Consider the following 24,599-nt stretch of genomic DNA (forward strand, 5'->3'; position numbering starts at 1 on the left):
ATAAGACTACCATTTATACTTAAGCTCAGTAGTTTTTGATTTCATACAGTTTTAAATCATTGCTAACTTACAAAGAATTTCTGTAGTTTTAATATTTTAGTTTGAGATGACAATAACTTAGGTCACTCTCAATGTCAGTCATTTGTGTGTTATCTGAACTATTTAATTTTTTTTTTTAAATCAACTAACTTTAACACAATGAATACTAACAATGAACACAAAAGTGTTATTAAATTAAAAAATAAACAATGAAATAAAAGTTTATAATAAATCTAATTGGTTTACAAAAATGCATATTTGAAAATAAGCTCCTCAATAGGAAGAATGGAACTATTTGCGATCAGTCAGTAATAAAAGGATATTCGGCTCAATGTCACTCAGTTTAAGACAGATGAAGTTCTATGTCAATAAGGTGATTCTGTTTTGTTTTTTTTAGGTTTGAGTACCAAAAATCCCAACTTGCATACATTCATACATAGCTGAAAGGACAAAAGATATTAACTACCTTCTCTGATAGGGTTAGATACTGAGAATTAATTCCTAACCAAAATTATGTGACTTTTTCAACAAACTGCTGTTTTAGGAAACTATTTAAAATGATCTCCAGAATCTGTTTTTATGAATGTTGCAAGTTACTTGGTAATGTCTGCAAATGTTCATCTGTGTACCACACTTTGGTACACAGATGCTTGGAGGTTGTACTTTGATTACAAAGTACAACCTCCAAGTTGGTCTTGCAGTCTTAATTTTGACTAAGAATGTAAAACTAGCTTAGACATTAGCCTAACCTTTTTTTAACTTTCTAGTGCAACATATTTGATAGAGTACCTAGTAATTGTTAAGCAATATTTTGTTATTTAATTTCTGCAATATCATGTAAATTGGATCTTAATATCAGGGCTACCATGTCACACGTTGTTATGACAGGCTGTAAATGCTACCTGCAATTTCCTTATTGCTTTTACTATGTACTCTTGGAGGTAATCAGGGCATGAATTATGGATGATCTGAAATAAACTTGGTGTATTAGTAGACGAGTTTGAATTACTAAGAAAGTGTGTTGGTCCTAGAGCAGAATAAAGTCTGGGACATGGTAATAACTCCAATTGTTAGTGATATGCCAGAATTGCACTCCTGATTCAAGTGCCAGACATGAATTGTTATAAGCAAACTGGTTGGTTCACCATCTTATTAGTAGAATCAGTTGTGAGGAAACCCAAGAATATATTTTACAATCAAGATTAGGTGGAAGATCCAAAATATGTCTCACTAGTGCAGCAACTGACACTGTAACTAACAGGGGTACTAATTGGGTTTTGGTTATACATTTGAGTACTGATAACATTAACTTCCTGCTACTTACATGGCATCTGACAGATGCCACTTTAATTTTGGAAATAACTCCAATATATGCACCTCTACCCACCAATATTCTAAGTGCGTTCATTTCAATATACTCTAAATCACAAGAAACATTCTTTGTTTGACATCTAGCAGTTGCTAGGCAAGCATGGTCAGTGATGACCAGCATGGATTCTGTCAGTATCACTGGCTTATGTTACCCATCTATGGACAAATTCAGTGGAAAAGTTTAGTGAAATTCCAGCAGTTGCTCTTGACATTTTAAAGGCTTTTGATTGTGTTTAGCATAAAGATTGCCCCCATGGTCTATCTGGGGCCATGTGCATACAATAAGTGAGCTTTGCTTGATCTTTATTTTTTCTTATTGTACTGAGTTGCATTTCCTGTAAATAGCTGTCCCTACTTCCATGTAGTCTGGGGCAGTGAGCAGGGGATCCCTGCTCGGCTAAACAGGCCAAACGCTGGGTTGAGGTTAATCGTTAATCTTTGTAATTCCGTGCCCTTGTGGCTTCAAGCCCCTGGGACTGCCAGCCCATTTAACTTGGGTGGCAGAGAATTTTACTAACCAGTGATAGGTTTTGTTGGTTATTTTAGTGTTCCATTTGAGATTGAGAGCTCCTTCTTCCTGTACGTTGTGTATATGTTGTATGAAGTTAACCAGATATAAACAATATTGATTTTTGGTTTTTATTGTGTGTATATATTGAATTTTTATTTATACAATTATATCTTCCTCTATTGAGGTAGACTTTATGGGTGATGAAGAACTGCTGATGGCTACTAGCGAGGTAACCGAAGATGAATGTGAAGATAAGTAGGGAAATCTTAAGTCAGGCACAGGAATTAACAGAAATTGAGGTATTTTCAGGTAAAAGTTTACCAAGAACTCCTGTTAAGATGTTGCTTTCTGTGCCTCCACAAGGTATACTAGATAAAGGTTCTAAAAAGAAAAAGACTAAGGCACCAGTAAAAGAAGTGACTTCCAACTCTAATGTGCATGGCAAAAAAGCAAGGAAAATAAATACAGTAGACTGTTGAAATAATGGCACCTCAAATAATGGCACATTGAGATCGGATGTATACATACAGTGCAAATATCTTGCGGTTCCGAAAAAAATAAAATGGCAAGTCATGTGATTACTGTATTTGTTTACGTTCACCATTTTCAAAGTGAATTCTGTACTGATATCATGGATTATACCACTGTTTTACATTTATTTTAAATTAAAAATCCCTCACTATGGCTTCTAAAGTTAATAAACCTCATACAGAGAAGGAAAGAAGAACAATATTAAAGTTTAGTGACAAATTTGATATAATCCAAACTATTACATTAGGGTCACTTGGAATGTTAATTCATATGCCGATGTGTGTGTGTGTGTGTGTGTGTGTGTGTGTCTGTAAATTGTATGTTTTCTGCTTGATTTGCCTGTTTTGCTGGACGAAAACCCCAGTTTCTAGGGAGAAAACCTTGTTATCTATGCCTGAGACCCAGTTATTCAGCCATGGAGTGAAAAAAGCCTATAAAAGTTCCCCGTGTCATTGACGGAATTTGAACCTGGACTTTTTCCACCAGTGTGGGGAGGACAGCAACAATACCACAGTGCTACACATGCAGACTAAACTTGATACAATAAAGAAAATAGTACTGGGCGTAAGAAAAAGTGTATTAATGGCAGAATATAACATTGGATCGTCAACATGTTTGTTTTTTTATGTGCAGTTAATAAAATTGCATTCTTAATCTCTCTATTTTTTGTTTGGCTTCATTATTTCTGTATTAAATACATTAAAAATAAAACTTTCTAGATAACGGAAAAATCTAAATAACGGCACCTTGAATCCCCGAAGGTTCCGTTATTCTGAAAGTCTACTGCAGCAAGATTCCAACAGCTGCTACACAAATTATCCTTAATTTTTTGGGATAAATTGGAAGCAAAGGCACAGGATGTTCAAATTGAAAATATGATGTTAAAATAAAAACTCAAGAAAAATTCTGAAAAGGTGTCAAGAAACATGCTGTTTAGGCACAGTATATTTTAAACCCATATCTTGAAGGAAGTTAGGCCAATGTTGTCATCTGTGAGAGAAATATTGGGCCCATAACAGATTGTAGTTGTGGAGGTGGAGACCAACAGCAAAACTAAAGGGATATTCAAAAATACAAAATATGGGTTTAAAATATACTGTGCCTAAACTTATTATGCTAAAGTGGTTGTATTTGATGTTGAGCAGGGTATAACTAAAGGACTTTCTAAGCAAGTTTGGTTAAAGAACTTTAAGGAACTACCATGACAGAGAAGAAATATATGGACAGTATTAAAATTATCTGTGAATATATCTAAGCATTTTCAAGCAGAGAACTGGGTTCTTCAGTTGGCACCTGTCTTATGGTTGAAAATTAATATTGTCAAAATTTGTTTATAGGCTGGTCAGCATGTAGATTTAGGTAAATATATACCGTAACTCAATCTTATAAGTGTTTATCATGTGGAAAAGTAGCAAAATATTGTAAGAGGGAGATGATGTGTGAGAATTGTGCTAAGACAGGGCACTCTTATAAGGAATGGCCTCATCGAAATCAGCAACCTGTATGCTGTAATTGTAAGAGAAACAGAGTTGAGGCTGCTCAAGCACCTGTTGATAAAGCATGTCTTGAACACAAAGCATGGGAGATTTAAGAAAAAAATCAATTATGGCAGGTGAATTAAAAGTATTGCAATTAAATGCTCAACGCACAAAAAATGTTTCATCTCAGCTTATTTAATGGAGCGTAATAATATTGCAGTTGCCCTCTTACAGGAGCCTTATGTAGTTTGCAGACAAATATGTGAATATCCACGTGGATATAAGATAATATCAGGAGATGTGCCAATGGCTGCCATTATCGTGCATTCACAAGAATTAGTTGTTACTAAGGTGATGACCTTTTGTAATAGAAATGTATGTTGTGAGAATTTGCAGCTTTGGCAGAGTGTATCTCGTGACAATGTATTGTCAATATTCTGAAGAGATAGATCCATATGCAGATTATCTTGAGAGGCTGCAACAGATATTTGTCTCCTGTGAGTTGGTAGTTGCTTTAGACTCTAATGCTAATTCTTGGTTATGGGGCAGTGAGGTTTCCCACGAAAAGAGGAATAATGCTAGAGGAATTTCTTGCTGCTTCTACAATGGAAGTGGGTAATGTACGACATCTGCTCACATATCTGACTGTGCATGGGCAGTCATATATAGATCTCACAATTGCTACTTGTGCAATTAAAAATAAGATTAGAAATTGGGAAGTAATAGAGGGATATACAACTAGTGACCACAGTATCTTTCAAGATACATACACAAGATGGAAATCGAGAGGTGTATGATAGTAGATTTCTTGTTAAAAATGCTATGTGGGATAAGTTTAATGATAAGTACTTAGGATTAATATCTGATGCTGACTGGTCAAATTTGACTTCTCAAGAATATGTAAGGACACTTACTGATGTTAAAATCTTGTAAAGTATCAATGAAGAAAAAGTTTTGTTACCAGGCCTGTTTTCTGGTGGAATCAAGAACTGACGTGTGGAAAGAGACTGCATTTGAGAAGAAACCGCCAAAGATATAGGTTAGGTGATATAGATCTTGTTAATTATTATTGCAATTTGTGTAGGCAACAAAGGAGATTGTATGTTGGTGTCGTCAGCAGTGCTAAAAAAAATAAATAGTTGGAGGCATTTTGTAGAGGTGCAGGGATCTCGAGATCCATGGAATTCAGCATTTAAAATATTGACTAACAAAAGGTACTTAGCTGAGGTCTCGTGTACTATTGGCAACGAGAATAATCAAACTTTAAATTGAGCTGATTCTGTGAGCATGGTCTTAGACAATCTCTTTCCAGAGGATATAAATTCTGTGGACACATTGGAACAAATTCTTATGAAACATGAAAATGCCCTGTACAGTTCTGTAAACTGTGGGGAAAATTTTACTATTGAGGAAGTAGCCAAGGAAATTGACTACACAAAGAGTGGCCGGTCCCTAGGCCTTCACAGAATTGAAGTTGTATTAAAAAAGTCTTAAAAACTGATGCCAAAGATTTATTTAGATATCTATAATAAGTGTCGCGAGGAGGGTGCTTTCCCCGAGGCCCAGAAGATGGCACAAGTGAAGCTAATTTTAAAAGAACTGACAAACTGTTAAATTAAACAGATCATACCGCCCCCCATTGCTCTTCTTTCTGTATTGGGGAAAACTTATGAACAGTTATGCATTAATTGCTTAAAGTTTGGTTATAATACGAAGGCTGTGTCCTCTGAAAACCAATTTCGTTTTTAAGAAAGGTGTCGGGACAGAGGATGCTATAAGTAGCCTGATCCAAGCAGTGGAGTTAGGTATGTTTTAGGCATTTTTATTGATTTTAAAGGCACCTTTGACAGGTTATGGTGGTAGGGCATCTTTGCTTGAATTAGAGTTACAGAATGTTCTGTGAAGTTATATTCTATTTTCAGAAATTATTTCCATAGTAGGAAAGTTATTGTGAAGACTTTGTATACTGAGAAAGGTTGAGAAAGAAGTACAAAGAGGTTGTCCTCAGAGTTTGGTTATCGGTCCCTTTGCGTGGAACATTGTTCTTGACAAGTTTTCGATTCAGCAAATGGAAGGTATAAAATGGTTGCATACGCTGATGATTTAACGATCCTTGTTTTTGGCAATTCTCGTTCTGAGATAGAAAAGAAATCTGAAGAGATTTTAATCAAATTAGAAATCTGGAGTAGGCTCTACAAATTGCAGATATCCAGAGATAAAACTGTCCAAATGTTATTAAAAGGGTGAATAAGTACGAATAGGGCACCTACTGTAAGGCTTCTGGGTGACCCAGTTTAATATGTTAAGAGTCACAAAATATCTGGGTTTGATTTTAGAAGAATGGTTGTTCTTTGCAGAGCACATTAAGTACTTGAAAACTAGATTAGGACATTATATGCTAAGCTCCGGAGGATTGTGAGGAAGGACTGGTGTATAAAAGGCCGCACCTTGAATTTACTATATGAGTGCGTGTTATTCCAGATCACGACTTACACCTCTGGAGCCTAGGTGCATCATATAGAAAATGTTATTATATAAAAGTACTTATTGCAGGTGCAAAGATTTGCTTTGTTAAGCATTACTCGTGCTTGTCGAACTGTGTCAACAGAAGCTTTGCAGATTATATCAGGTAGGATGCCTGTACAATTTAAAGTCCTATTATCCAGACTATTGTACTTTTTTAGAGGATATTAAGCAAACTATTATGGGAGTTGCATCTTGTTCTAATGAAGAAAGAGTCTTTACAACAGTGGACCTAAAGAATGAGAGGAAAAGGATTTGTAATGAGTTAAAAGTTATGTGACTGTGGCAGACCAATTGGCGGGAATCACAGAAAGGTAGGCAAACTTGCATGTTTTTTCCAAATGTGGAGATTATAGATACTTGTAAAAAGCCATGGTTACAGTTTGGGCTATATGTGCTACCTTCCTGATCACTGACCATGGCTTGTCTTATAGATTATATCAATTTGGACTGAGGAATCATGGTACCTGCACTTGTGGAGAGGACGAAACAGCTGAATGAATTTATATACTGATTTAAGATCAAACTTGGAGTTGTCTGTTGGTACTCTTTGATGTGCATGGCTGTTTATTTTTGATCTAATTTAATATCTGAAATTAGATCAAAAATTTATAATCGTATAACTAAAATCAGTTAAATGGATTTCTCATTCTAATATGCAGTGAAGTCTTTGTTTCTACTTGTACATGCTTACAGATATGTCCCTCAGTTTATCATATCAATATTTGCCTTTTCATTATGCCACTTCATAATTAACGTAAATAGTAATTAATAATTTAAGTAATCTAACTTAAGTTACCTACAGGTTACAGTAATTTTTATGGATCACTACACATTGAAGAATTGCAAACACATTAAACAGTGGGAGGGGAATTAAAAAAAAAACAAAAAAAAACAAGGTTTGACAATTAGATTTCAGGACTAAATCCACTGCACTCCTGTCAAATCATGTAAGACTATGATGCACTGTGGCATCTGACCTACATGACTGCTTCTCTAAAGTTGTTTGCATGTAGCCACTTTAAAGTTGTTAAAAGTTAAAAGTTTTGTCATTGTGTTAAGATTAAGTTGAAAAAATGTGACTAATATCTGCACACTGGTAAAACAAGTAGGGTGATGATGCCTGTTTACTAGTTTGCAAGATTTGATTTCAGGATAGCCACAAGGAAGTGGAAGATGACAAGCACTGTAGGTGCAACACTACAGTGCTTGTCATCAACACTTTAAACCCCAGAAACAATTGAAAAAGTTCTCATATTTCTTGTGTTTCATCATCAAATGACTCTTCAAATGATGGAAGAACAACATCACATTAATAGAGAAACAATTTGTGGACGGCAGAAAATTTGGGCAAACAGATCTGTGCTATATTTGTTTTGCACCAACTGACTGATGAACAAAAGTTGCTCAGACTCAAAGCATGTGAAAAGCTCACTTAAGCTACTGATGATGAGCACTCCTTGCTTAATTTGACTGTAACGGGTGATAAGTAGTGAATTTCAAATATGATCCATAAACAAAGAGACAAAGCATGAAATGGCAATCAGTATGTTCTCAGATACAAAAAATTGTTTAAAACCAAAGTGATGTTGATCACTTTCTTTGGTAGCAAGGGATTATTCACAAAAAATGTTCAATCAGATAAGGCAATGGGTAAGGAGTACTATACACAAGTTTTTGGTCATATGTGTCAAAAAGAATTTCCCAAGTAAGGTCCAGTCAAGGCTCACCCAAAGACACTAGACCCCCCTTTATATTTCATGGACTACTACTTGTTTCCCAAAATCAAATATACACTGAAAGGACAATGATTTTATGGTATAGAGCAGGGGTGGCCAACAAGTCGATCGCGGATTTAATTTTGGTCGATCACGACAAATTTTAAATATACAGTCATCCCGCGATTTGTGCACCTTATGCAATGAAATTTTTGAGATGGTAGATCGCGCCGCATTTTGAAGGAAAAAAGTAGATCGCATCACATATTAAGTTGGCCACTCCTGGTATAGAGGACTTTAAAAGAAATGTGATAAAGGGATTGCCATTGGTCAGTTCAAATGTATTAAAAATGTTCCCAGCAGCACTATGAGCAATCTCACAAGTGTGCACCTCACGGCAATTACTGTAAAAATTAGAAGCTTTTTTTCATTCTAACATCTGATTTTCTTTAAATTGACTCAGTTCTGAAACTTAATTATCAAACCTCTTAAAATAAATCTGCTGATGCTCATTCTGGAACTGCCAACTGCAGTGGAATTATGCCCATATTTCAAACAATACCTCCAGATTAGAAGATAAATGGCTTCCAGAGAGATAAAGATGACATGTTTAATAGAAATGCCCTTTGAGGTTTTTAGGATATATTCCTTAGATATGTCAGATCATCAAACACATTTGTCTTCATAACAAAATCCCTAAACAAAATTGTTCAATGTGAACTTCTGATTAGTCCAGTGACTAGAAAAGATGAGTGGAACGGTTTCTCTGGGCTCCACTCTCACCAAGTAATTTTTTTTTGTTTATTCTATTTCTTGCTTAATTTCTGACATCTTCAGAATTCATCATCAGAACTTGCTGCTAACAGGACTTTTCGATCAGCATCTGCCATGTTTTTAACAGATTCCTAAAATTAAACAAAATTATGTAATTACATTTATTATAATAAATATAAACTTCATTAAAATTATGGGGCAACAAAACACTTTTTTAAACTAAACCAGTGTCAACTTTTGTTTTTTTTAAATCTGAATGGCATAAAGCTGGTTAAACAAATGATTGTACTGAAAGTTTTTCCAGTGGAATAGACAAAAAGAGAAGTTTGTTTCCTCCACTTAGGTTATCAATATTTAAATATATAATTAAAATAGCTAAAGTATTGTTTACATATAAATATTATAGAAATATATGCTGATTTATGTCACATCAGGAAAAACTGGTCCCACTATTATCATTCTCTGTTTGATTATCTTGTATATGTTTTATTTTCACAAATATCTTTTCTGGAGGTAACCTAAATTAAATAAAATTAGGATTATCTTTATATCACAATACTATAAGTTTGCCAGGAATTACTTGTATCAAGCTCTGCACTATTTGATAAACAGACTGGGGATAATCATGTGTGCAACAACTGCTATATGATTGAAGCAAAACTGTAATATTGATTAAGAATATCCCCTCATTAATTCTAAAACATGCTTTAGTTTTTAAATGAGCATTACAAATTAATGATAGAACAACAAGTGGCTCAAGATAGTTCTCCTCCCCCACCTTGTATCCAGAGATGACATTAATTAATAATTTAATCTGATTAAATCATTATTTTAATATTTTCCTTCTGCCTACACTTCAAATGTTACTGTATGCAGCTAAAGGCTCCATTTTTAATGGAATTCCTGTGGAGGCTAACAGGAAATGCTTCTTAAATAGCCAACCTTTAAATTGGTTTGTGAACACAAAATAAATCACATAAACTGATGTGTGAAAAGCAGTCAATACAAATTAGTAAAATATAAATATGTATTAGTCAAAAATTCCTAAACAGTTACAGCCAGTCCATGATTTAAAAAACTTTCACTATGTACATAAGTAATGTTATGCCTTTCACCTTTCTTTAGAAGCCAAGAAAAGCAAAGCAAAAATTTTGTAAGATTTTCAAAGAATGTGAGCTGTAAAAAAAAAGAGAGCAATAAGGCAGACTTGCAATATCAAGGTTGAGAAGCTCTGCCTGAATGCAGGCCTATTTTCTTATATCAGATGCTGGAAAAATGATTGGTTCCTAATATATGGTTGTCATTTTTTTGCAGTTATCTTGCACACAAGCACCCAGCCAGGCTAGCCAGGTGGGTAAAGTGCCCGCCTAGCAACCCGAAGGTTGCAGTTTGAATCCCGCCTCGGGCTTGGATCAGAGTAGAAAATGCAAAAACCTTGGGAAGTGCAATATGGCCACAGAAGCCGATACACCAACAAAACACACACACACACTGATGAAGCTCTTTACAGTAATCCCCAGGGGAATGTGCAAAAACAGACATATCAAAACGTCATCATACTGATAGTTCACAAAACTAACAAAAGAGAAGTTGGAACATTTAATTAATTCCACTAATACAATAAATACAGGCAATCCCTGCTCAAGCTGATAATTCATTCCGGAAAAACAGAGTGCTAAGTGAGCACCATATTCCCATAAGGTAACATATGTACTTGTGAGTTGCGGTCTATGCCATAGGATATTTCCTAATCAATAATAAACAGTAGCGAAAAAATGTACAAATGTCAATCAAAATATTTAATATTCAAAAATTTATACATATAAAATATTCTATATTACATACATATATAATTATGTGGTAAATAACTACATTACGTACCAAAATTAAACTTAAAATGCCAATTAAAATCATGAATTTATTAATCTGATGGTCCTGGGCTGTCAAGTTTTCATATCTTTGGACTGAAAAATGTGATTTTGGGTTGTCCTTTTGTCCCCCTTCCTCTTGTTGTATGAAATCATGTAAGGATTCATTTCTTTCTTTAAATTTCTTATTACCTTAGAACTTTGTTCCATTTGAGGTTGTTCTCCCAGAAATAATCACACATTTTTTCTAAGTGTTCAAAAGCTTCACTAAGTCCTTTTGCAGTCAGCGACTTTATTGGTTCTTCATCTGTAGGACCTTGATCATCTTCTCCCTCAATTGCACACTCTTTCCTTTGTCATTTCCATGAGTTCTTCATCAGAGAGGCCATCCCTGTTGTGTCAATCATCTCTTGTACATCGTCATCATCAATCTCGTCCAATCCTGCTTTTTTTCTGAGCTGAACAATTTGCGCTTTAACATTCTCAACCTAATCATCAGGTTCTTGGGAATCCTTTATGTAATCTTTCCAAACTTTCCTCCACACTTCATTCATGGTTTTCTGAGTCACTTCATCCCAGACATTTGAAATGTTGTAATGGCAGTTTTAATGTTGTAGGATTTCCAAAACTCCTTTAGGCCCAATACATTTTCAGCAGCGTTCATGGCTTTAATAGCTTGGGAAAAGGTGCCCCTTATGTAGTAAGCTTTAAATGTGGGAATAACACCTTTGTCCATTGGTTGGATCAGAGATGCAGTGTTTGGAGGCATGTAAAAAATTTTTAAATGATCATTCAAGTCTTCTAAGCTCTCTTTGCTTACATGTCCTGGTACGTTGTCCATGATCAGATTTGCTTTGCAATCAAGGTTACTTTTTTGCACAGTATCTTTCTACTGTGGGACAGAAGAGTTCAGAGTACCAATCAGCGAAAAGAGACCTGGTTACCCAAGTTATTTTTATTAGCCCTCCAAATTACAGGTAGGGTTGATTTAGTGAAACCTTTAAGAGCTCTTGGATTTTTCATATGGTAAATTAAAAGCGGTTTTAATTTAAAATCCCCTGAAGCATTACCGCCCAACAATAAAGTCAACCGATCCTGAGCCACTTTGAAACCTTGCACGTTTTTTTCTTCTTTTGATATACTTCTTTTAGGCATTCATTTCCAAAAAAGTCCTGTTTCCTCTATGTTAAAAACTTGTTGAGCAGTATAATACCCCTCTTCAATAAGTTTAACAAGTTCTTTTTCGAAAGTTTCAGCTCCTTGATCTGCACTTGCAGCTTCTTCCTGGATTTCTATGTTGTGTAGGTTATAGCGCTTTTTAAATCTATCAAACCAGCCCTTACTAGCATTAAATGGTTCCATGTTTTTTTCAAATTGAGCTTTCTTCAGATCTTCATATAGGCTAATCGTTTTTTCTTTAATAACAATTGAACTTAACAGGATTCTGCATTGGATATTATCTTCAATAAAATTATTTAGAAGTCTCTCCATTTCAATCATAATAGCTGGCCCAGCCCTAGTCAATTTAGTTGCCTGTAGTGGAACAGCTGTCTTTCCCACTGCTAAAATCAATTCTTTATTTTTTTTATAATTGTTTTTACAGTTAAACCTGCCAGTCTATATTATTGCACAAATTCACTTGTCATTGACCAGAATCAATTCACTTTACAACATCTAATTTAATTTTCAAACTCAATATTCGTCTTACCTTTGTAGTCTTCGTACAGTGTCCAGACGTTGCTTTTTCATTCTTATCTGCCATTATTAACTCTTTGAAAATGTAACTGCGACGCATTAATTATGATACAATGTTCGAGTAAATTGCCCATTACGGACGATGTCTAATACTGTACTAAGTGATGACTAGATGTTGGATAAATGCATATAACGCAAATATTACAAGCAATACTGCATATTCCTTAACTTGATCATTTTTTTTAAATGTTGATCTAGGAACTACGTAACAAGTCACTGGACTGCAATTAAATTAGTGTAGGAGAAAATTTTACTGAGTGTGCAAAATGTTTTAATGCTGTTTCACTATTCATTCTCATGTTATCAACTACATCAGATAAAACTTTTTCGCTAACATAACAAAAATTCAACCTGTACGATGGTAAAAGAGCGTTATAGTGAGTTGTGATAGCATTATAGTGAGATATGGGTTATATTATAAGAACAGCATTATAGTGAATCAGCGTAAAGTAAACTGCATTATAACGAGGTCCTATTGTATAATAAATCTAATTGAGAATATGTGTTATAGTATTAAACATGAAAATGAAGATTGAAGTACACCGATGATGCAAAACATTATGACCACCTACCTAATATGATGTTGGTCCTCCACGTGCAGCCAAAACAGCTCGTACCCAGCGAGGCATGGACACTACAAGATTTCTAAATGTGTCTTGTGGTATCTGGCACCAACATGTAACCAGCAGATCCTTTAACTCCTGTAAGGTCTGTGATTGAGACGCCGCAGATCGGAGTTGCTGTTCCAACACAAACCACAGATGTTTTATGGGATTGATGCCTGGGGAATTTGGAGACCATGGTAATACCTGGAAGTCTTCTTCATGTTCTGTAAACCAGTCTCGAACAATCTGGGTGGGGTGGCATGGTGCATTATCCTGCTGGAAGACGGCAATGCCAGAGGGGAAGATCATTGCCAAGAAAGGGTGTACCTGGTCAGCAATGATGTGGTAGGTTAGACATCAGAATGCCCAGCACATGGATGACTGGACTTAGAGTATCCCAGCAGAACATCGCTCAAAGCATGACACCGCCGACACCGGCTTATTTTCATCCCATGTTGCATCACTTCCCCAGGTAAACAATGCACACATACCTGGCCGTCCACGTGGTGCAACAGGAAATGTGATTCATTGACCAGACAACCTTCTTCCAATCGTTCAAGGTCCAGTTTCAATGCTCGTGTGTCCACTGTAGGCACTGTTGCTGTTGAACTGTGGTTAGCATAGGTACTCGGAATGCCCTGTGGCTACGCAGCCCCATTTTCAGCAGAGTTCGATGTACTGTGTGTTATGACACGTTACTCCCGTCACCGGCATTTCAATTACTGGCGAGTTGCACCACAGTCGCCCTTCCGTTGTCACATACCATCTGGGATCACCTCAAGCATCGATGAGCCGTGGTCGTCCAATACCTCGCCGGCAGTTTGTGGGTTTTCCCTCCTCGGACCACTCTCGGTAGGCACTAACCACAACTGACCGTGAGCACCCCCACCAGCCATGCTGTTTCGGATATGCTCTGACCCAGTCATTTGGCCATTACAATTTGGCCTTTGTCAAACTCAGTCAAGTCTGCTGCCTTTCCCATCTGAAGAACAAGAGTAATACTGATTAACGGAGCTCAGTATCAGGTGTGTTTTATACCATGTCCTGACCAGCGTATGCGCCGTAGCTTACCTGCAGTTGCTTCGATTTGCATAACGACTTGCTGGTCAATGTTTTGGCTCATTGGTGTATAAGTTGGCTGCCGTAGCCGAGTGGTCAGGTGTGCAGGTGCATAAGTACACGTGCCTTAAGTGATTGGGATTCAAGCCCATCACTGCCGACCTGCGCACTCGCCATAGTTCACCTGCAGTTGCTTCAATTTGCATAATGACTTGCTAGTCATAATGTTTTGGCTTATCAGTGTATAGTAAGATTAATTTGCAACATGTGCAGGAATTACTGTATACAATATGCACAGTATCTTTGATGTGTATAAACATGTATACCAAGACATAATCAGAGATCAGGAAACTGGTTTCATATTTTAAAATAATCTGTCAAAATGCACTGTTTTAGTGGCAGAACATGTTTTAAAAGAGAATTATTAAGGTGCATGATAGTAGTAAATTCATTTTTGCAATTAGACTGCACTTGAAAAAAAAAACTATGTACAAGTTCTAATCCTTCATAAGCATCCTTCAACAAAATTTCTTGCTTGACTACAATAGATTCCTCTTCTCCATCACTACAAATTTCAAGTTCCATTGCAACTTCAATGAATTCCTCTTCATTCAGGCATATCCTGAAACATACAATGTCCTCATCACTTTGGCATACTCATCAAACATTTCTCTATAAGTTTAAGTAATGGCCCATGCAAAGTTTCGTTTGTTGCATCATTCAAGCAAACAATCCAGCATATTTGAGGCAGCCAGCAATGACGTTTTCATCAATCTCATCCCATGCTGATACACATAAATAAACCATCTGCAGCATGTCAGTTTCACATTAGGTTTTGCTTTTAAGACATAGCATAATTTTGTTTAAGCATTCTTTGATAGTTTTCTTAGGAGATTACCACTTGATCAAGCAGCCGAGGGCGCCTCTGTAGCCAGGTGGGCAGGAGCAGCAGTGCTAGCACACACTTCTTGATTAGACCGGGGTTCGAGCCCGTGACCACCAAATACGGAGGATGTGGAAAGGTCAGGGAGTGATCACCACATATCCCTGGAGCAATATGGTTTTAGTTGCTATTGCTCCTAAAAAAAAATAACCAAGCAGCCGAAGAACTGTTGTCAGGTATTCACTTGTTAAGAAGGAATGCAGTTATTTACAAACAGCAAACTTTTTCTATTCTGCCAACTCATTTTGCATCCATTTGAAATGCTGTTGGCTCTTTTCATTTGCATTAGCATTAGTTGAGGCATATGATGCAAGAAAGCAAGCTTATACAGCATGAGCCAAAAAAAAAAAAAAAAAAACCCTTCCCATTTTGTCCATCCAGCCACTCCAAATGTTTATCCAATTCAGCCTTAAATTTATTTAAGTTATCAACTTTCATAACAACAGATGGAAGCATGTTCCAGCAATCAACTACCTGCTGGCTAAAGGCAAACTTCCGCATATCTATTCTACAAACTTCTGTCTTTTCTCAATTTGAATCTATGTCCCCTCAGGTTCTTAGTCTGAGCAAGCAGAAGTATCTTGTCAGCACTGAGCCTGCTCAAAACCATTCAAGGCCTTATACACCTCAATCAGATCACCTCGCAGGTGCCCAGTCTCCAGATGCTGAAACTTGCAGAGCTTAAGCCTTTCTGTGTAAATGCACCCTTTTGTTCCTCTCACCAGTTTTGTTGCCCTTCTCTGTACTCATTCTAGCAACTCTACATCCTTCCTAAAATGAGGTCTCCAGACCTGTACACTCAAGGTGTTGCTTGATCATTGCCTTATACAAAGGGATAATCACCTTGTGTCTGCTAGCAAAATTCCTATATATCATTGACAAAACTCCATGACCTGCTCTGGCAGCCTGTCTACACTACTCAGAAAACTTCATATCTGACTGCACAATTACCCCCAGGTCTTTTTCATTCTGCACCTTCCTGAGTGTAGTACCACACAGTTGGTACATTTCTCTTGGGTTACTGCTACCCATATGCAGTACTTTACATTTGTCAATGTTAAGCTTCAGTTGCCACCTCTCAGCCCATCTGCCTAACTTTTCTAGATCCTGTTGCAACAGCATACTAGTCATAATAGCATACTTGTGTCTTTAGTGTCATTAACAACCCTGCCAAGCTTTGCATCATCTGCAAACTTGGACATTAAGCCTGATATACCTTCATTGATATCATTGATAAATATGCAAAACAACAATGGGCCCAACACTGAACCCTGGGGGAATCCACTAATAACAGTCCACAGAGAGCAGTGTCCATTTATTACCATTCTCTGCCGTCTCTCACTCAACCATCCCTTTACCCATTGCAGCAACTTTCCCCTAATGCCATACTGCTCCAATTTGTACAGTAGTCTTCCATGTGCAACAGCATCAAACGCTTTCCTGAAATCCAAGTATATGATATCAAAATTATTTTTTGCATCCAGTTCCTTTGCAACCACATCATAGTATCCAATCAAATTGGTCACACAAGACTTTCCCTTAACAAACCCATGCTATGTCTGAACTATTACTGCAGTCTTGTCTGGGTGATCCTGTATCACCTCTTTAACCAGTGACTCCATTATTTTCCCCAGAACAGAACAGAAGTTAAACTAACAGGTCTATAATTATTTGTGTTGCCCTTTGAACCTCTTTTGTGAATTGGGGTTTAAAGTTTGTGGTCCATTTTTTGTAGGTTTTTGATGACATCCAAGAGTTTTTGGATTGCTCAGTATATAGTTGGCAACATCTTCAAACATTTAAAGTATCAGTTCTGGTCTTTCTCAATGTTTAGAGAAGAAGCTACTCTGTGCAAAACATGTTTTCCATTAAGAGAATGGTAATCCATTGTTCTCCCCCCCTTTCACTACATTTCTTATCTTTAAATGTAAGCATTTTGTCAAGGAATACGATATCAAGTTGTTCTTTATAGCTTAAGGCATGGTCAATTCTGGATAGCATATCAATGCAGTTAGTGACAGTGGATTATTATGACAATACACTACGGAAATATAGTGGATCAAGGCTGAATATGTGATGAGTAAGACGAGGGAGTGTAGCTTTTTATTTGATTTCCAGAAGCATGCAGTTTACAGCAATTGGCCTATAATTACCGTGTGAATATAGGTTAGACTTTTTTGGGAGGGAGACATAATGTGTGTTAGAGAGGGCAGGGTACAATCCAGTTTCGAGGACACAAGTTTAAGGCTTCAAGAAGTAGTTTAACAATTAATTTTCCTGGTGACCAACCTAAAAAGCTTGGACTTTGAAATTGAAAGCAGATGCCATTTAAATCTAAGAAATTAGGAAGACCAAAAAGCAAACTTTTAATCTGTATGGTGGACAGAGGTAAGCAAACACTTGTCTCTGAGTTACTTCATTTATTCAAAGAAGATTCTGGTCATCGTGGGAAGGCATTAATTCTTGTTAGTGTAGTTTCTTTTTCTAAGTTTCATTCTATGGGGGATCCAGTCATTCTATACTTTCCTCTGGATACACAGAAAAAATGTGCAATTTTTTTATACTTCTGGTAATCAGCTTGATCTTGTGTCTCCTGCCATTTCCAGTCTAGTTTATGTTTAGCAGTGAAGGCATGTTTAGCTTCACTGTTGCACTAGTTCTTAGTACTGGAAGACAGTTGCATGGACCTGGAAGTAACTTCAACGATGATGTCTTTTTGCCATAAAGACAGTTTAACTTTCAAATTTGTTAAAAGTAATAAGATTAGTCTATAAAATATATCGATATTAATTACAACTAATGTTAAATTTTCATTAAAAACAAATGCATTAATAAAGTATGTATACTATTGAACAAAAAGGTATAATAATTTAAGTAATCACCTTTATATATTTTTTTCATATATGATTGCACATTTGTTATAAAGTAATTCACATATTTACCTCCCTCAAAGTAAGCATCATCAGTTCACTTCACACTGAAAATTAACTTAGCCAAATTTTGTATCCCCGACGTTGCTCTCTGAGAGCATTCAATTTCTTAACAATGGCATACAAAGAGAAGCGGAAAATTGAAATAGAGAGTATGGACTGAAGTTAAGAGTATCAATTTAGTTTTTCCAGTAAAGGTTTACTGAAGCTTATCTTAATGATATTTGTTCTCACTCTGAAGGAACAAGCCCTGGTTGAAATGTAAAAATTTTTTTTTTAAATCTCTGATGACAAGCATTCTAATTCCTTTTGAGTTTCTCTGAATTAGAATTTCATAATTACTGCATTTAAGAAATATCATTCATCATTAAAGCAAAAGAAACCACAGAGATTGTGTTTTCATAAAAAGGATTACTTTATGGATATTTAAATTATTGGAATTATTTAATGTGGTCATGGCAGAAAATTTCCTTTATAATTTTATCCAAGAGTGTACAAGGTAAGAGCTTTCCATATTGAATCATCTTAAAACAGCATATTCTCTTTCAATGTTGGAAAAATTAAAAGAACAATTAATTTTGCTGGTGGCCAACCTAAAAAGCTTGGAACTCTAATTGAAAGACATATCTAAGGAATTAGCAAGGTCAAAGCAAACTTTTAATATGTGACAAGCATTTATTATTTTCTGTGCAGAAGAAAAACTATTCTAATGATCATGTATACTATCAATCTCTTATTTGAGATTCATTTATATTGCAGACCTATTTGCTTTAAGCACATTTAAAAGGGTATTAATTTTAAAATGGTTGCCACCTTACTCAGTATTAATAATAATAAAAAACTTATTTCTGGGAAACATATGTTAACTGATGCATGTAAATTGTATGCTAATGTATGTAAATTTTCAGAACCACTTCTTTGATCAATATAGGTTTTTTTTTGTTGTTGTTTTAAGAATGGCTTAAGTTTTCTTTAATCATTAGGCATGAGTGAGCATAGTTGCAATGCTCACTCAATAACTGAAACTTAATTTTTGACCTGTATTGTTTTGGGAACCACTTTTGGATACTTGGAAACAATTAAGATATAATTAGGATAAACCCTTGAATTAATTTATAATTCAAGGATGCAGTCATTTGTAAGAACCTGATATTTGATTATAACTGTTCCTTGCAAATGATTGTTGTTCTCTTTCCATATGTCATGAGATTTGTTTTGTTTCAGGAGAAAAGATCCAACATTCCACCAGATTTTAATACTGTGCCCACATTTGGTAAGGATCTAAATTTAGTTCAATACATAGCACACACACACAGACAGTCTATATTTTAACAAGTTAACTAAGTTGATGAGCATTTCAACAGGACAGCTTGAGATGATTTGTTTCTAGTCAGTAGCATTTAGTCTTTATGGTATGATTTGAGGTTAATTGTTTAATGAAAAGATCCTGATGTAAGGTTCTTATTCCTGATTATGTTGACCTAGTTGTTCAGGAAAGCAAAGGTTTTCATCATCAAAGGCTATTTTGGAGATGGTCAGATGCAAATTTAAAAACTGTAGTTGTTACAGTAAGATTGTCCAAGGTTACAGAACAGGAAATCAAGGTTTAATGTCTTCCAGTAAGTACCATAAGGACCAACAGAGCAAAGGCCCAAAGCAACAAATGGTCTCCTGTGTACTTACACAGGAGACCATTTGTTGCTTCATCATGTCCTGGGAGGGAATGTTGTTAATTCATTCATGTTGCTAATTCATCTCTTTGCGTTTGCATTATGGTCTAGAGGCAAATATATAACAGTAACCCGAATCCTTACTTCTTGGATTTTAAATATTGCAGACATGGTTTAAAGTGATGGTAAGATACTAAGCTGTGTAATTACTAGTTTGTATATATTTTTGGGTTAGATGCAGATGCCACCTTATTTGTGATCCCTGCCATTGAAAATACAGCAGACTCTCAATTTACCGGGATTTGATTAACCGGGACACTTCAAGACTCCAAAGTAAAAAAAAAATATTTATCAACCGGAAATCATAAAATTCAAGTAATAAATAGAAAGGTATAAACAGATGTTTTGCAAGTCGTAAATATGTGATAAGAAGTGGTGTTATACGTCGTGATTGAGAGATGAATGTATCTATTATCTCGCAACCCCCGCTGTCTTCAACACCTACTGCTCAAAAAAATGAATGTTTAGTTTGTTTAAGTGTGTTGTGTGAATTGTGTTCCGTCACACTGCAAAAAAGACAAATTTTGTTTTGTTATTTATGTCAGGAATGTCAATTTTTTTTATAACTATTTTTTTTTTTGTTTATAAATTGAACAAAAACTTTAAATTAATCAAAAGTTTGAAAATGACGTGGTCAGTTTTTTTGGTTTGTTTATCTATTGCCATATTTTTTAGATACATTGCTGAATGCTTTTATGATATTTTTGGATTAAATGGAAAATCGATTATCCGGGATTTTATTTTTACCATCTATCCATCCCAGAAAATCGAGAGTCTACTGTATGTCCATATGGGTGGGAAGTAGCTACATAAGCATGTTGTCTTCCATAATTAAGCAAAGTCTCTTAAATACAGTCCATAATTTTTTAAGAGACTTTGACTAATTGTTTCATAATCTTTTTAATTTTTTTAAGAGACTTGGAAATAATTTTTTAAGAGACTTGGACAATTATTTCATAATTAGTCCAAGTCTCTTAAAAAAAAAAAAAAAGAAAAAAGGATTGAATAGAAGCCATTTTGTTAACAATGCTCTGCACATTTTGCAGAAATACTCAGTGTGGGGCATACATGCTTATTTCTTGGAATCACCGATTCCTACTGAGGAGAATGAGTTAGTGGGGGTTGTTGACAGGGGGGTCTCTTCTCCTCAGAAAAGAGTGTGATATATATGTCTTGGGGACAGAAGGCAGGAATTAAATTTTAAACATGGAGCTCAAAGCTGAAGTATGTGGAAAGGTGCCAAAATATGTAATTATACATTTTTTTTATCCTCACTAAAGGAAATGGCAAAGGGAGCCCTTGGATAGCACGTCCCTAGTTATAACTTACACTGAGTGATCACTGAATTATGACCACCCCAATGAAAACTGAAAGTGACCTGTTGACCACATGAGGTACGAGAGTGCGCAGTTAGTCAACCTACATAGCATAGGTGTCAGTGGTTCAATAGGTAGTAGAATTCCGAGCGTGATGGGTAAAAGGAAGGATTTATTGAACTCTGATAAAGGACAGATTGTGGGAGCTCGATGATCTGGTGCCTCGATTTCCCAAACGGCTGAACTGGTGGGGTTTTCAAGAGCCATCACTGTTAAAGTGTACCAGGACTGGCGTTGAAATGGTCAAACAATGACCTGACGGCAAAACTGCAAAGGTGAGCAAAAGGTTGTGTTAGAGGTGAGCCCTGGGTCCGACGATTCGTACAGGCGAACAGGCACAGCACTGTTGAAAAGTTGACTACCCAATACAACATGGGCCAACCCAGAACAATATCTGGCATTACCATGCATCTCACGCTCGCACATATGGGCTATACCAGCAGACAACCCCTACAGCATCCTCTCCTAACCAAGGTTCATCGGCGTAAAAGACTCGCCTGGTGCAAAGAGCATGCAAGTTGGACGTTAGAAGACTGGAAGAAGGTGTGCTTGTTGGATGAGTCACATTATTTACTCCACACCGTGGATGGTCGTGTATGGATTTAGCGTCAACAACACAAGGCTCTTCATTCATCATACATGGTATCAAAAATGCAGGCCAGTGGAGGCGGTTGTATGGTGTGGGAGCATGTTTCACTGGCAGGAACTTGGACCCCTGATGCATGTGGAACAACGTATCACTGATCTCCGCTATCGTCGACTGCTTGCTGACTGTGTACACCCTGCTATGCTACACTTTTTACTGAATGGCAATGGAGTCTTCCAAGATGACAATGCGCTGAGCCATTGGGCAATTGATGTGCAGGAATGGTTTCAGGAACACAGTTCTGACTTCCAGCATATCGATTGGCCTCCGAACTCCCCCGATATCAATCCCATAGAGCACTTGTAGGACACTATGGAAAGGCATATCAGGCATCTGGGTACACCAATCACCTCCATACCTGCATTGCTATCCGCATTACACACAGCTTGGTTGGCCATACCTCCTGAACGCTTCTGACATCTTGTTGAATCAATGCCACATCGGATAGCTGCTGTACTGAGGGCAAAAGGACCTACGAAGTATTAGGTAAGGTGGTCATAATTCAGTCATTACTCAGTGTATATGGCTTATGTCTAAATCCAACACTGATTATATGCTTGTTTTAAGCCAAGCAGCTGATAGCTTCAAGAAGATGTTTTTGAAAACAAAGTTGTATGTGACAACACCTGGGTACATTTCTTTAAAAGCAATGAACATCCTATATATGCTTAAATCTTGAACGAGATACTCTTTTGCTATTTTTCACCCCCTAGAATAATGACTGGTTTTGTGAGAAAACATATCAGTGTAGCAGCTCAGTAGATTTGTCACTGAAACTTCAATTTGTGTTTGTAACAAGTTTCACTCCTTCCCCTAATGTTTACATAAATTGTATAGTTTGCTTTCTTGATCCCCTATATGCTGCCTCTTCTACACTTTGACAAGTTATAATAACTGAAACACTATATGCTGACATTAACCCAGAAGTGGTGGCAAAGACAGAATTCAAGAAAACCCAGGGACTGGGTTTTCTTGAATTCTTCTTCAACATTACCAACATTTCTTAAGTTCTAAATGAATAGTAATACTTATCATATATAACTTTTAATATAAAATTAAACATTTAAAAAATTCTGCATCTCTTACTGTTATTTTCTTTTAAAAAAATGAAAAAAATATTAATTCTGCTGAAAGTTAAAAAAAATAATAAAAAGCTTTACTTAAAATATAGGCAGGAATTTATTAGTCCCATCCATTTTCCAGTTGAAAAGACTGTTCAGTGTTTGAAATTTTAAAAGTACATGTGCATGCACATACTTCAATTCTTTGTGCTTTTTTAGAAGTACAGTAAGACCCCCGTATCCGCAGGGGATACGTTCCAAGACCTACCGTGGATGGCTGAAACCGCAGATATAAGCAAACACCTGCTGACCTCATATATAATGTGATTTCATTGTACATACATACATATAATAAAGTTTAATTGATAAATTAAACACACAGTAAGACATTACCAACATTAAATACGGTATTAATAAAGTACAGCAGACTCTCGATTTACCGGGACACTTCAGGACTCCAAATAAAAAAAAAGTCAACCAGAAATCATAAAATTCAAGTAATAACCATAATAGGTATAAACAGATATTTTGCAAGTCGTAAATAAGCAACAAGAACCGGCGTTATAAGTCGTCATTGGGAGATTAGTATACCTATTATCTTGCAACCCCTGCTGTCTTTACGCCTACTACTCAAAACAAAAAAAAAAAAAAAAACAGAGATCAAATGTTTAGTCTGATTTAGTATGTCACGTTGATTGTTGTATTCAGTCACACCGCGAAAGGACAAATTTTGTTTCGTTATTTACGTCAGGGATGTCAGAATTTTTTTTTTTTTGTTAGAAATCGTGAAAATGATGGGCAAATGCAAGAGTTGTGCTTTCAAATTAAACAAAAACTTGAAATTATTCAAAAGTTTGAATGCATCCATTAATTAAACTTCTAAAGAACCATTATAATGTTGGTGACCAAACCACACGTGACATCATAAAAAATAAAAGGAAGCATCGTATTGGACATGCGAGTAGCACGTGTTAAGTTTTTTTTTCGTTTTTATTTCCGTGGTTAACTGCAGGTAACTGAATCTGTGGATACAGGGGCACAACTGTATTTGCACATGTAATAAGGCAGAAGAATATTATGTGTACAGATACTTTAAAAAACATTTTTTAAATTTTAAGCATGTAATATATACACAACAAATTTTAATAAATTTTAATAATTTGTTGTGTATATATTACACACTTTTATTTAATTCCATCTTCCAAGTTTTTTCAAAATTTATTTCATATTTGGCATGCTTATAGCAAGTCAAATATGAAATAAATTTCATCCTTCTTCAAGAAAACAGTGGCACAGTACTTTTGAGGTGCCAGCATTTAATTACTCTGCAAAAACTGTAAAATAATAATAATAATAAATAAATAAATTCAGAAACTGTGCAATAAAAGTGACTATATTTAGGAAGCCAGAAAAAACATTAAGATTATTAATCATTAATTAAAGGATAATGCAAAGCATTATTTGAGAGGCACCTGGCAAGTCCCACTCAGGGTTTTAACTATCTTGATTCTATTCAAAAAATATGTACCATGCTCATTTTCTGATACAGCATAAAACAATGAACAGGAGATCCCTACAATCCTCTGAAACAGATTTACTCATATGAGCATTTACAAATAACTTCTTTGGGTTGTGATTTGTTACCACCAGCTGGATAACCAGACAATGTTACATATGATGT

At 35.9% G+C, this 24,599-nt stretch overlaps 1 protein-coding gene across 2 annotated transcripts in view; it reads right to left on the bottom strand.

Moving 5' to 3' along the window:
• The window catches only part of LOC150084818 (uncharacterized), a 139,170-nt gene that overhangs the window by 45,475 nt on the left and 69,096 nt on the right, over positions 1–24,599 (bottom strand). Inside the window, exon 5 of one of the 2 annotated variants that reach the window (XR_016547116.1) lies at positions 8,734–9,076. Coding sequence is in view for 1 of the 2 variants with exons in the window: in XM_090376624.1 (XP_090232750.1) it covers positions 9,005–9,076 (72 nt within the window). In the remaining variant the exon portion in view is untranslated. Of the gene's footprint in view, positions 1–7,327; positions 9,077–24,599 lie in introns of those variants that run through there. The other variant, XM_090376624.1, reaches the window with a different exon arrangement.

Source organism: Mastigoproctus giganteus, chromosome 6, assembly GCF_048544385.1.
Source record: "Mastigoproctus giganteus isolate SK-2022 chromosome 6, ASM4854438v1, whole genome shotgun sequence".
NCBI classification, from domain to species: domain Eukaryota; kingdom Metazoa; phylum Arthropoda; class Arachnida; order Uropygi; family Thelyphonidae; genus Mastigoproctus; species Mastigoproctus giganteus.